The following is a 13,352-nucleotide window of genomic DNA, read 5'->3' on the forward strand; positions in this document are numbered from 1 at the left end:
TTTCTTAGTTACAAACTTAACTGTTTCGTTGAAAATTCATTTTCTTAGGATGAATTCAACCTCATTTGAGTTAAAAATTCAACTGTTTGATTGAATTTATAACTATTTTGATCAAAATTCTTTCTCTTGTGTTGAATTTCACTTTTTTTTGTCTTCACATTTTTTTGTTGAAAATTCGTCTTTTTTGCTTGAATTCTACTGATTTTTGTTTCAAATTAAATTGTTCTTTTGTTGAAATATCATCTACCAATTTCTTTGTTACAAATTTAACTGTTTCGTTGAAAATTCATCTTTGAATGAATTCAACCTCTTTTTCAGTTAAAAATTAAACTATTTTTTTTAATATCAACTATTTTGTTGAAAATTCATTTTCTTTGGATGAATTCAACCTCTTTTTTATTTAAAAATTCAACTGTTTGATTGAATTTATAACTATTTTGATCAAAATTCTTCCTCTTGTGTTGAATTTCACTTTTTTTTGTCTTCACATTTTTTTTTTCAAAATTCGTCTTTTTTGCTTGAATTCGACTGTTTTTTGTTTCAAATTAAATTGTTCTTTTGTTGAAATATCATCTACCAATTTCTTTGTTAAAAATTTTACTGTTTTGTTGAAAATTCATCTTGTTTGAATGAATTTAACCTCTTTTTGGGTTAAAAATTAAACTATTTTTTAAATATCAACTATTTTGTTGAAAATTCATCTTCTTTGGATGAATTCAACCTCTTTTTGAGTTAAAAATTCAACTGTTTGATTGCATTTATAACTATTTTGTCGAAAATTCGTCCTCTTGTGTTGAATTTCACTCTTTTTGTTTTCAAATTAAAATCTTCTTTTGGTGATATATCATCTACTAAATTCGTTGTTAAAAATTTAACTGTTTTGTTGAAAATTCATCATCTTTGGATGAATTCAACCTCTTTTTGTGTTAAAAATTCAACTGTTTTATCAAATATCAACTATTTTGTAGAAAATTTGTCTTGTGTTAAATTGAACTGTTTTTATTTTCAAATTAAAATCTTCTTTCGTTGAAATATCAACTATTTAATTTTTTGTTACAAATTTTAATGTTTTTTGAAAATTTATCTCCTTTGGATGAATTTGACTTTTTTTGGGTTGAAAATGCAACATCGTGTCTCCTACATTTTTTTTTTTGAAAATTCAACTATTTTATTGTAAGTTCGACTTTTTGGGTTGAACATTCAACTATGTGGTTAAATATTAACTTTCTTATTAAAAAATCGTATTTGGCTGAATTCAGCTGTTTTTGGTTTCAGCTTCAAATCTTTTTTGACTGTAATATCATCGATTGCATTTATTGTTGAAAACTCGTCTTCTTTGGTTTAAATATCATCTATTATTTTTTTCTTTGTTAAAAATTGAACTGATTTTTTTTTCTCGAAAATTTATCTTCTTTGGATGAAGTTAATTTCTTTTTGGGTAAAAAATGCAACTATTTGGTTGAATGTTTATTATTTTGTTTAAAATTCGTCTTTTTTGGTTAAACTCAACTGTTTTTTGGTTTTAAATTAAACTCCTTTTTTGTTGGCACATTATCTAGTACATTTTTCGTTGAAAACTCAACTATTTTATTGAAAATTCGTCTTTTTGGGTTGAAGAGTCAACTATGTGGTTGAATATTAACTGTTTTGTAGAAAATTCGTCTTCTTTGGTTGAACTCAACTGTTTTTGGTTTTAACTTAAAATATTTTTTTGTTGGCACATTATCTATTGCATTTTCGTTGAAAATTTAATTTTTCAATTTTTTTAATGGGTTGAAAATTAAGTTTTTAACTATTACATTTTTGTGGAAAAATTATCTTTTTTTGGGTGAAAATTCATCTTTTTTGGTAGAAAATTAATCTTTGTAGTTGGCATAGTCCGTCCGTTCGTCTAAAATTTAAATATTTGTTTCAAAATTGATTTATTTTGCTGAAAGTTCGTTCTTTATGGTTAAAAATTAAAATTTTAACTGTAAATATAACTATTCTATGTCGGATTGAATATTTGTCTTTTTTAGTTGAAAATTCGAATATTTTTTTTTGTGTAACATTGATTTTTTTATTAAAGATTCGTCCATTTAGTTGAAAATTCATTGCTTTGGTTAAAGACCCTTTTATTTTGAATATTTTTATCGAGTTAGAAGGGAGGAGATTTCGGTTTTCAAGTTATTTCTTTTGTTTTGAACATTTTAAAGAAAGTCCAAAGAATCGTGTTAGCGTAAACTGACACGCCCCATTGAATTCTCGAGCAGAATGGTCAACGCCAAAATTAAGCTAGACGAAATTTTGAAAAATTTGAAGGCTGAAAAACCCTCCTATCTTTAATAGGTGGTAAGTTATGGTCCTCCAAAGAACCCGATTTTTTAAAATTATTTTTTAAAACAGGCGAGAAACCCATATTATGAAGTTTCTATATATATATTGGAACCTGATAATTTCACAAAATGCAATTTCAAGTAATTCTAAAAAAAAATGCAATGACCCAGCCTCAATAGGTCATATGCTATGTCCTTAGAAAGTTGAACACTTTTGACCTATTTTTCAGGGCAATTTTTTCGTGTTCAATTTTTTTTCAAAATACTTCCCTTCTCGGTGAAGCTACGTAAGTGGTGCAATGGAAAAAATTTTAGGGCAGGAAATTGTGCGTAAATCTAAAAAAATATAATCATCTAGTCTTCATAGATCAAAAGTTATGACTCTTAAAAAAAATATTTTTTTTTTGCCATTTTAAGCATTTTGTAGCCAAAAATGTTTAATAAAACTGCTCGTTTTTTACAGATCCTACAAAAAAACGTTAAGAAACTAAATTATAGAGGACTAAATTTTGCGTAAAATAAAAAAAAATGTTTCAGCTCATATAGGTCACGAGTGATGACCATGAAACTTTGACCCTTTCTATGCGGAAGGCTCTGTATTTATTGTTAAACGTACTGCGACCGTATTTGAGCATTTTGTTGGCATATGTGTATTTGTAGTTAATTACTAATTCACTTTTTTCTCCTTTTTGTTAAAAATTAATCAATTGTTCAAATAATATGCTTTATCAATTTTTCTGCATATTTAATATATTTACATTGTGAAAATCACTTCCAGAATATCTGTTTTTGAGACTAAATGAAAAAATATAAAAATTAACTGGTTTTATATTGCTTATTTATTTTTCACAAAAAATGTTAATAAGGGAATTAATTTTATAACATATCATTTGAAGTTAATAGTACCAAAAATTGATAAACTAATCATCATAGAGGAAACAATTATTGTTAATTGTTAATAATAAAAGAATATGTAAACAAATTAATTACATAAGAATGTTAGTGATGAAGAAAATGATTAAATAGTTGACTAATTGATTGCAAAACAATTTTTTAAATCCTTTTTATTGTGTTAGATGGGAGGAAATTTCGTTTGTTGTTTTTTTACCCTGAATTGGAGGTGGTAATTTTGTTCTTTTTGCCACTTGTATTCAGTTGAAGAGGGAAACTTTATTTTATATCTTTTTTTTTTTTGGGAATTTAAGGAAGGTCATTTTTATATTTATTATTTGTATTGACTTGGAAGGGACTTTTGACTGGTTCATATACAAACATTTTCTTTTTGATTATTTTGAAGTTTTTAATTTTAATGACCCTGAACAATTTTTTCAAATCGGGAAATGACCATACATTTTTTCCCTCGATTACAACGGCCACCCCGAATTAAACTTTGATTTATTTCATAAAGTAAAAACGTTGAATTCGTTTCTTGTTGCAGGATATTGAAATCCTTCAGCAAAAAAGCCCAGTATGCGAATCAATTTTCATAAAAAATGACAGAAACTACATCGGAAGAAGCCAGCAGTTCGGAGAATAATTTGACCAGTTCCGAAAGGCCGATTCCACACCTGAGGCTGCCAAACGAACCTGCGGATTCTCATGCTCCTTCAATTCCACCTCCAGTTGTAAATTTAAGTAATTTGAACATTGGGGCCCGAACTATGGAACGATCAAGAATCCTTGTCAACAATATTTCCACCACAATCGAGGAAATTCAACCCTTCATCGAACAGGCTCGATTGGTAATTAAACAATTGAAACTAAGTTTATTAAGAATATGAAAATTTTATTTTAAATTATTTTAAATGAATTTTTAATTAATAAATAATTAATTAAATTATTTTAAATTTGAAAGTTTAAAAAGTATTTATAATACAAGCATTTTGAATTAGAATTTAAAAAATCGTATTTTCCATCTTTATTAATAATAATTATATTATTTAAATTTCGCGGGAAAATTTATCGCTTCAAATTGGGAAAAAAAATTTTTTTAAATAAAACAATTTGGTTAAAAAGTCATACTTCTTGGTTGAAAATTTAACTGCTTTGTTGAAAATTCGTCTTTTTGACTTGAAAATTCAACAAATTTTTATTTTTGTTGACTAACGATTTTCCTAAATTAAAGTGTCAACTATTTTGTTGAAAATTTATATTTTTGGTTTAAAACATCGTCTCTTACGGTAGAAATTGCACCTTTTGTAGTCTCAAAATTCAAATGTTCTGTAGAAAAATATATATTTTCAGTTCTAAAATTAAACAATTTAATAGAAAATTTAATTATTTTGTTGAAAATTCGGTTTTGTTAGATAAATCCAGCTGTTTTTAATTTCTTATTACAATCTTTTTGTCGTTGAAATATTATCTATTACATTTAATTTTTTAAATTAATCTATTTAGTTTAAAAATTAAGGTCCCTGGTTGAAATTTGAACTATCTTTCTGTAAAGCTCAGCTTTTTGATTCATTCATGATTTTGGTTCAAAATTCATTTGCTTTTTGTGTTAAAAATTAATTTTTTTACCTAAAGCTATAAATATTTCGTTAAGAATTCAAATGATTTGTTGGAAATTCCACTGTTTTGTGGAAAATTCGTACTTTGGATTCTAAAATTCAACCATTTAATAGAAAATTTATATTTGATTAGAAATTTTTATTTTTTGTGAAAATTCGCCTTTTTGTACAAAATGAAGCTTCTTTACAATATAACATCTTTCTAAAAGACGAAATTGTCCAGACAATTGGTCCAGACTTAAATATTTCATTTCCCGAAATTCAGAACTTGAATTTCAGGAATAGAAATATTTATGGGAGTTTAACAATTCATTTATTTTATAATTCTGCAATGTTTTTTTTTTGCTCATCAATTTTTCGTTATTTTGTATTAGTCCCGGATATTTTTTTATCTTTTTTACCTTGTTTTTAAATTAATTTAAACATAATATTCATAAGATTCTTGAGAAAATTTAACACGGTTTTAAATATTTCAGACGTGTCAGAAAAGAATATAGAAGATATTACAGAAATTTTTGTATTTTTTAGGATTTTACCAAATATTATGAAAAACTCGAGTCTTTTTTAAAGATGTTCAGAACTTTTAGAAGTTGGGAAGGAATCAAGATATATTTGATAAATTTCCGAAAATACTTCCGAGTTTTCAAATATTTGTAATCTATTTAAAACTTCTTAAATTCCTGAAAATATCTTTAACTGATACGAATTTTTTTCAAAATTTTCAAATATTCCAAATTTTAAAAAAATTAGCATATAATCTTCTAAATTTTCCCAGAAATTAAAAAAAATTGTTTATTTTCTTAAAAACTTTCGAACTTATTTTCAATTCTACTAAATATTTCTTGAATTTACCCGATTTTTGTTCATTTTTATTTCGAAATCATACCAAATTGAAATCTTTTTTAATTTTCTCTGAAAGTTTCTTTATCCAAAATAAAAAGTTATTAAAATTTTTCACACGAATATAAGGAAAATTCTTTCATTTTTTTTTAATCTTGTCACACCTTCTAAACCTTCGAATCTCTAAAAATAATTCAAATTTTTCCTGCATTTTTTTTATTCTGCAAAATTTTAAATATTGCCTAAAAATCTCTCAGATTCTTCTTTGAATATTTTTTAAATCTTCTAAAATCTTCTAAAATTTTTACTTGGAACCTGAAAAAATTTCTTTCATTTTCGTGAAACTTTACAAAAATCTTTGGAAGTTTTAATTTTTTTGAATCGTTTAAAAACTGTTGTCAAAGAATTTAAAATGTTTTTTTTTTAATTCCTTGGCATTTTCAAGAGCTTTAAAAAATGTCAAAGGATTTGAAATAATTTTAAAGAATTGGAAACATTTAAGGGTATTTTAAAAGATTACCAAGGTATTTGTAATTGATTTTAGTAATTTAATGGGATATTTATTTAAATATTTGAAATAATTGTCAAATGTTTTGAAATATTTTGAAATCTTTATGAAATTTCTGAAATATTTTTCAAATGTTTTAAACTATTTTTGTATTTACTTATAATCTTTAAAATTTTTGAAATATTTTGAAATTTCGTTTTTAATTTTGGTAAAATATAAAATCATGGAAATCTTTGAAATCTTCGTCAAATATTTTTAAAAATTGTGAGATCTTTTTTTTTTAAATCATTGAAATCTTTGGAAATCTCAAATTTATTGAAGCCTTTTGAAATGGTTTTAAATCTTTGAAATCTGTTGTAATATACCCTTTTTGAAAGACTTGAAAATCTTTTAAAATCCTTATGAATTCTTTGAAATATTAAAAAAAATGTTTTTTTAAATTTAGTATTTACTTAAAATCATTCAAACCTTTGAAACTTTTGTGAAATCATGTGCATTTTTTTCAAACTTTGGTCAAATCTAAAATCTTTGAAATCTTTGTAAAATGTTTTGAAATTTTTAACAAAATCTCTGAAATATTTGTGAAGTCTTTTGCGTTCGTTTAAATTCATTGAAATCTTTTGAAATCTCAAATTTATTGAAACATTTTGAAATGGTTTAAAATCTTTGAAATCTGGTGTAATTATACGCTTTCTGAAATCTTTTTATAAAATTTTGTGTTTACTTAAAATCATTAAAATATTTGAAATCTTTTTATCAATTTTTTAAAATTTTTGTAAAATATAAAATCCTTGAAATTTGGGAAATCTTTGTCAAATGTTTTGAAATCTTTATGAAATCTCTGAAGTATTTGTGAAATCTTTCTAAACAAATTTTGTATTTACTTAAAATCATTCAAATATTTGAAATACCTGTGAAAGATTTTGAAATCTTCGATATTCTTTCCATAGTCTTTGAAATCCATGAGCTCTTTTTGAAAGGTTGAAAATCCTTTTAAATATTATAAAGACTTTAAAATTCTTCTAAATATTTTGAAATCTTTAGCAGTACTGGTAACTTTTTGAAATCTGGTATAAACTCAAAAGCAAAACAAAAATTCAAATGCAAGGTTCTCATGTGAAATTCTAGGAGATTCCCAGGGTTTACCTGATTTAAAACAAAAAACATAAAGTTTTTCTGGGTCGCTGGACAATTAAATGTTTAATCTTTTACCCTTTCTTTGAGCTCTCTTTAAGCTGTAATTCCTCTCATCTCTAAGTTACGCATATTTCTCCATAAAATAGGAAACACAAGAACAAGATGCAACCATTTTATTTGTTTAACAGCGACCAGGAATATCCCTAACATCCTGGCTGAACCTCCAAAGACAAAGTCCCGAGGAGAGGACGCCAGCGAGTCAAAATCAGCCTCGGGACTCGTACGTAATTGACCTGGAGACACCCCTCGAGTCAGAGGCAGCAACTCCTCAAAATTCGCCAACCGATCCCAATCATCATTATCACAACACAACCTCAACCGACAACTACCTGAACAACATCCGAGAGGCTGCAAATGCCGAGAATCAAAATAATAACAATGACCCGCAGGATAATTTGCCAGGTGTTCGTGCCGCGATGAATCCCGAGGCCAGAAAGATGCTGAAAATCCTCCAGAAATACGTTCCATTCCTTTTGATTCTCCTCGTGAAAAGCATTTACGACTATCGAGCTGGAATCGTTCACTTTATCGTTCTGCTCGTGACGACTATTCAAGCTGACACGGATTTAAAGCGGGAGATTGCGAAACAGCAGAACAGAAATCATATGGCCCTGCTGGGAATAATACTCTACATAACGGGCTGCATCGTTTTCGTTGATTTTGTCTTCGGCCAGCCAATGTTGTTGCGTTTCTCGACACCGACAAGTGCCTGGGAGTTGCTCTGGTCGGTTGCCATCACCGATTTTATGCTCAAACTTATCACCATTGTCCTCAAAGTCATCCTCACTTGCTTGCCAGCGAAAATTATTGCACTGCAGACTCGGGTGAGTTTTTCATTTCAATTTTCAGCTCTCGTTGATATTTTCGACAAGATAATATTTTTAATTTTTAATCAAAAACAGTTGAACTTCACGAAAAAGGACGAATTTATAACAAAATAGGTTCGAACCTCAGGCAAAGCAGATTAATTTTCAACTGAAAATTTATATTATATAAATAGTTTATTTTTTAATCACGAAGATTAATTTTCTACCAAATAGACAAAGCTGCCAGATCGTGCATGAAATTTACGACTGTAAGTTCGTGTGAAAGCCGAAAATGCACGACTCGAACTTCGCTTTTCGCAGGTTTTCTGCTGCACGATGATAGCCGATCTGAAAGCTTCGGAAAATTTCGGTGGTCTTCTATTCATATCTCGATCCCCATTTGAAAGAAATTAAATAAATTGGCGATTTTGATGTTTCGCGTGATTCTTAATTAAAAACGGCCGTGCGGCGGCGCTAGTAGTAACTTTGCTCAACATAACCATGCAATACCATACGAAAAATGCATACAAATTACAAAATAAACATGAAAAATCCTTTAAAATAATTTTTTCTTCAAAGTGTAGAGTCAAGTAGTAAATAAGACTTATTTGCTTACGTATTATTTTCTGTAATATAGGAAAACGCGGCATAATTGACACAATCCTAAAAAACCAAAAAATTGCATGGATATTCAGAACTTATGAAAAATAAATAACAAATACACAAATAAATTTTTTAAAAATGCCAAAAATATAAATTATTATCAAATTATAAAAATTGTCAAAGTTCAAATAACGACAAGATCTTTAATTGGCAAAAAATAAAATCACGAATTTAAAAATATCCGAAACTAAAATTCACCGACTTGTAAAATAAATGAATTATTAAATTCCCACAAATGTTTCAATTCTCGAAATATTTATGGGAATTTAACAATTCATTTATTTTATAATTCATCAATTTTTTTTCTTGGTAATTTATGATTTTGTTATTCATTTTTTCGTTATTTTGTGTTTCTCCAGGATATTCAAACACTTTTAAATATAGTGATGTAGAACTATTTTTTTTATATTGCCGTTTTAAAATATAATGCTACTATATATTAATATAATTATTATATCTATAGATGACAAACAAGGATTATGATAAATCCTAAAATATTGTTTTCTTTGCAGTGAAATAACGAACTCTTGAATGCGATATTTTTTTAATCAATCAGACTTTTTAACGTAGCTAAAATATTTTTTTTTAAATTGCATGTCACTCTTAAAGAAAGACCATTAACGAATATTTTTTTATCTTTGACAACACTCAAATTAATCGAAAATTATTTTTCGAATTGCTATAATAAATCCATGTTGAAATTAAATTCTGAAAATTGAGAACAAGAAAATAAGTATTATCACCTAGTTTTTAAATTAATGTGAATATAATTTTCATAAGGTTCTTGACAAAATTTTACAGATTTTTAAATTTTTCAGGCTGATAAAAAAAAAAAATCTGCAAGATTTTAAAGAATTTTTTTCATAATATAGGATTTTACAAAATATTATGAAACAAATTCGAGTCCTTTTAAAAGATGTTTAGAAGTTGAGAAGGAATCAAAAAAAATTTGATGCATTTTCGAAAATGTTTCCGAGTTTTCAAATATTTGTAATATATTTAAAACGTCTTAAATTCCTGAAAATATTTTTAACTGACATGAATTTTTCTCAAAACTTTCAAATATCATTCCAAACTTTTAAAAAATTACCTTACAATCTTCCAAATTTTCCCATCAAATTTAAGAAAATTTGTTTATTCTCGTGAAAACTTTCGAAATTCTTTTAAATTCTACTAAATATTTCTGGAATTTGCCCAATTTTTGTTCGCTTTTATTTTGCAATCTGACCAAATTGAAACATTTTGCTTTAAAATCTTCTAAACTATTTTTAGAAATTTGAGGAAATCGTTTGTTATATTTAAAAAACTTTTTCAATTTTGCGTTAAAGTTCATTTTTCAAAATAAAAAATTATTTTAAAGTTACACACGAATATAAGAAAAATTCTTTTTTTTTTTAAATCTTATCAGACCTTATAAACCTTCTAATATCTAAAAATTATTTAAATTTTTCCTGCATTTTTTATTTATTCTGCAAAATTTTAAAAATTGCCTTAAATTCTTTGTGATTCTTCTTTGACTATTTTCGAAAACTTCTCAAATCTTTTTAAATAATCTCTTCAAATTAATTTTTCGAAATAAAAAATTATTTTAATTTTTGTTAGGAACCTGACATTTTTTTCCTTTTTCGTGAAACCTTACAAAATTCTTAAAAAATCGTTACAAGTTTTAATCATTTTTGAATCGTTTCAAAACTTTTTAATATCTCTTAAACTTACTCATTTTTTCTAAGATTATGTAATATGGCAAAATTTTTCTTTCAAATCTTTAACGCTTTTTAAAGATTTTAGGCAATAATTCAAAATGTTTTATAATTTTTTTTCAATTTTCTCTTGAAATTCCTTACAAAACAATCATTTAAAAATTTCCCATGATTTTTAAGAACTTTTTTCAAACCCTGACAAAATTCAGTTTACCTAAAAAATTGGTAAATCTTGAAAAATTAAAAAAAAAATTGTCTCACAGTCTTCCATATTCTTTTAACCCACATTTTAATATCTTTGAAACTTAAAATTATTCTTTTAAAATAAAACCGACACCATTTCTCCTCAGATCTTGAATAATTTTTAGAAAGCTTCTAACTATTTTATTAATTTGGGGTTTTCGAGTGTTCTCTGAGTTCATTTTTATAACCTGATTTTCATACCGGAGCGATAATTAATGCAAATAATTAATAAAAAAACAGAGAAACACTGTTAGAAAAATCCACCGTGTCATTTTTACAATAATTACATAAATAAACCGTTTATTTGATATATTTTAAAGAGATTGTAACGGCTCAACTTGTCAAAAGACATATAATAGTCAAAACAACTAGAACAAAGTTACTACTAGCGCCGCCGCATGGCCGTTTTCAGCACATGGGCCATTTCCATGGGCCCTTATTACTGTGATATATATTATTAAAATTATATTATTAATAAGTTAAATTTTCATACAAAAAGCTAAATTCTATACTAAAAAAATGTATTTTTTATTAAATACATGAACTTTGCACAAAAGAAATTTATTTTTCATCAAGACTAATTTTCTACCAAGAAAGACGAGTATTCAATAAAATACAACAATTTTCAACTAAAAAATATCACTTTTCAATTAAATATAGAACAGTTAAATTTGTAGTAAAAAAAATTCATTTTGAACCAAAAACAAAAAGAATTTTCTACAAAATAGTTAAATTTTCATAAAGCAAATTTTTCCAACTAAATTGATGAATCATCAACCAACAAAAAACTAAATTTTTAACAAAGTAGTTCCACCTTCAACCATAAAATGTGAAAGAAATCGTTTATATTCTTTGCAACCGGTTTAAATTATTGAAATTAATTGAAAATTCTTTGGAATGTTTTAAAATCTCCTAAAAAAATTTTAATCCTTTAAAATCTCATATTAAATTACTGTGAAAAATTGAAAATTCCTTGGAAGCTTTTAAAATACTCTCAAACATTTCGAAACCTTCCAAATCTTTTGAAAGACCTTGACAGCTTTTAAAGATTTCTTAAATATTTTGGAATTTTTTTTAATAACCCTGCTAAAGTTGTTAAAACTCTTTGAAATTCCTTTAAATTATAAAAATAAATTGGAAATTCCTTGACATCTTTTAAAACATCCTCAAATATTTAAAATCCTTAAAAATATTTTGAAATCTCTTGAAATTTTATAAAGCTCTTGAAAATATCTTAAAGATTTAAAACATCCTGAAATGTTTTAAATATGGTTTCCATGCGATTGCGAAAATACTTAAAAAATTTCATTACAGGATCTAAACCTTTATTTTGTTGTGAGCAAATTTTAACAAATATTTTGTTTATTTACTATGTTTTAATTAGCATTTTAGTCCTGAAACTCATTATACAGTTTCATTTAACTTTTTAATTGTTTCATTGCTTTGTTGTTGCATTTTTTTCATTTTTATAAACCCATAGTTTGCAAATATTGTAAATATTTTGTTCTGATCGTGGATAATATAATCTTTAGAAATTGTCAACTAAACAAATATTATAAAAATTAAGTGTTTTATTATTTAGTTTAAAAGTCGTAATATATTATTTTTCAATCCAAAATATGAGACATATTATTTTGTTTTTCATCAATTATTTTTTTTTCACGAACCAAAGCGAATTATGATAAAAATTACAAATTTTTGTTTTTTCAAAAATTTGTATCTCTCCAATTCTTTAGAGTAAGTGGAAAATTTCTTCAAACTGCCAAAACAACATTAATTTGTAGAAAAACTGAAAAATTTATTTTACGAAAAAGGTTTTTCTTTAATTTTTCCCTTGAGATTTTATAGATTAATATTAATATGAAGGAGATCCTGTGAATTTCGTTCTCGCAGAACTAAGTAGGAAAATTCAGAAATTTATGACATTTTATAATCAGAATTTTGTAAAGCCTAAATTTTTGTAAATTTCAATCTTAAGCTTCAAAAAATTTCAAGAAATTTCAAAATATTTTTAAAAAAGTTCTAGGTGTTTCAAAAGATTTTGAAGGATTTGAAAAATTGGAGAGAATTTAAAAAGATTCCAAGGAATTTGCAATTGATTACACAAATTGAATATGAGATTTTAAAGGATTTACATGTTTTAAGGACACTTTAAAACATTCCAAAGAATTTTCAATTAATTTTAGTAATTTAAACCAATTTCAAAGAATTTTAACGATTTTTTTGTCATATTTTCTGGTTGAAAGTGGAACTACTTTGTTAACAATTTAGTTTTTTTGTTGGTTGATGATTCATCAATTTAGTTGAAAAAATTTGCTTTATGAAAATTGAACTATTTTGTAAAAAATTCTTTTTGTTTTTGGTTCAAAATTAATTTTCTTTTTAACTACAAATTTAACTGTTCTATATTTAATTGAAAAGTGAATAAATTTCTTTTGTGCAAAGTTCATGTATTTTATGAAAAATACATTTTTTTAGTATACTATTTCTATTAAAATTTAGGCAACTATTCATCAATATTAATATTTTATAACTTAAAAGATAAATATTTTTCTTTTCTTCTTTTTTTT

At 25.5% G+C, this 13,352-nt stretch overlaps 1 protein-coding gene across 1 annotated transcript in view; it reads left to right on the top strand.

Moving 5' to 3' along the window:
• Positions 1 to 13,352, top strand: part of LOC117173330 (RING finger and transmembrane domain-containing protein 2) — a 22,645-nt gene that overhangs the window by 3,303 nt on the left and 5,990 nt on the right. Inside the window, exons 2-3 of the mRNA XM_033361825.1 lie at positions 3,754 to 4,057; positions 7,499 to 8,194. Of these exons, the coding sequence (XP_033217716.1) occupies positions 3,809 to 4,057; positions 7,499 to 8,194 (945 nt within the window). The 5' untranslated portion in view covers positions 3,754 to 3,808. The remainder of the gene's footprint in view (positions 1 to 3,753; positions 4,058 to 7,498; positions 8,195 to 13,352) is intronic.

This window comes from Belonocnema kinseyi, chromosome 5, assembly GCF_010883055.1.
Source record: "Belonocnema kinseyi isolate 2016_QV_RU_SX_M_011 chromosome 5, B_treatae_v1, whole genome shotgun sequence".
Lineage (NCBI taxonomy): Eukaryota > Metazoa > Arthropoda > Insecta > Hymenoptera > Cynipidae > Belonocnema > Belonocnema kinseyi.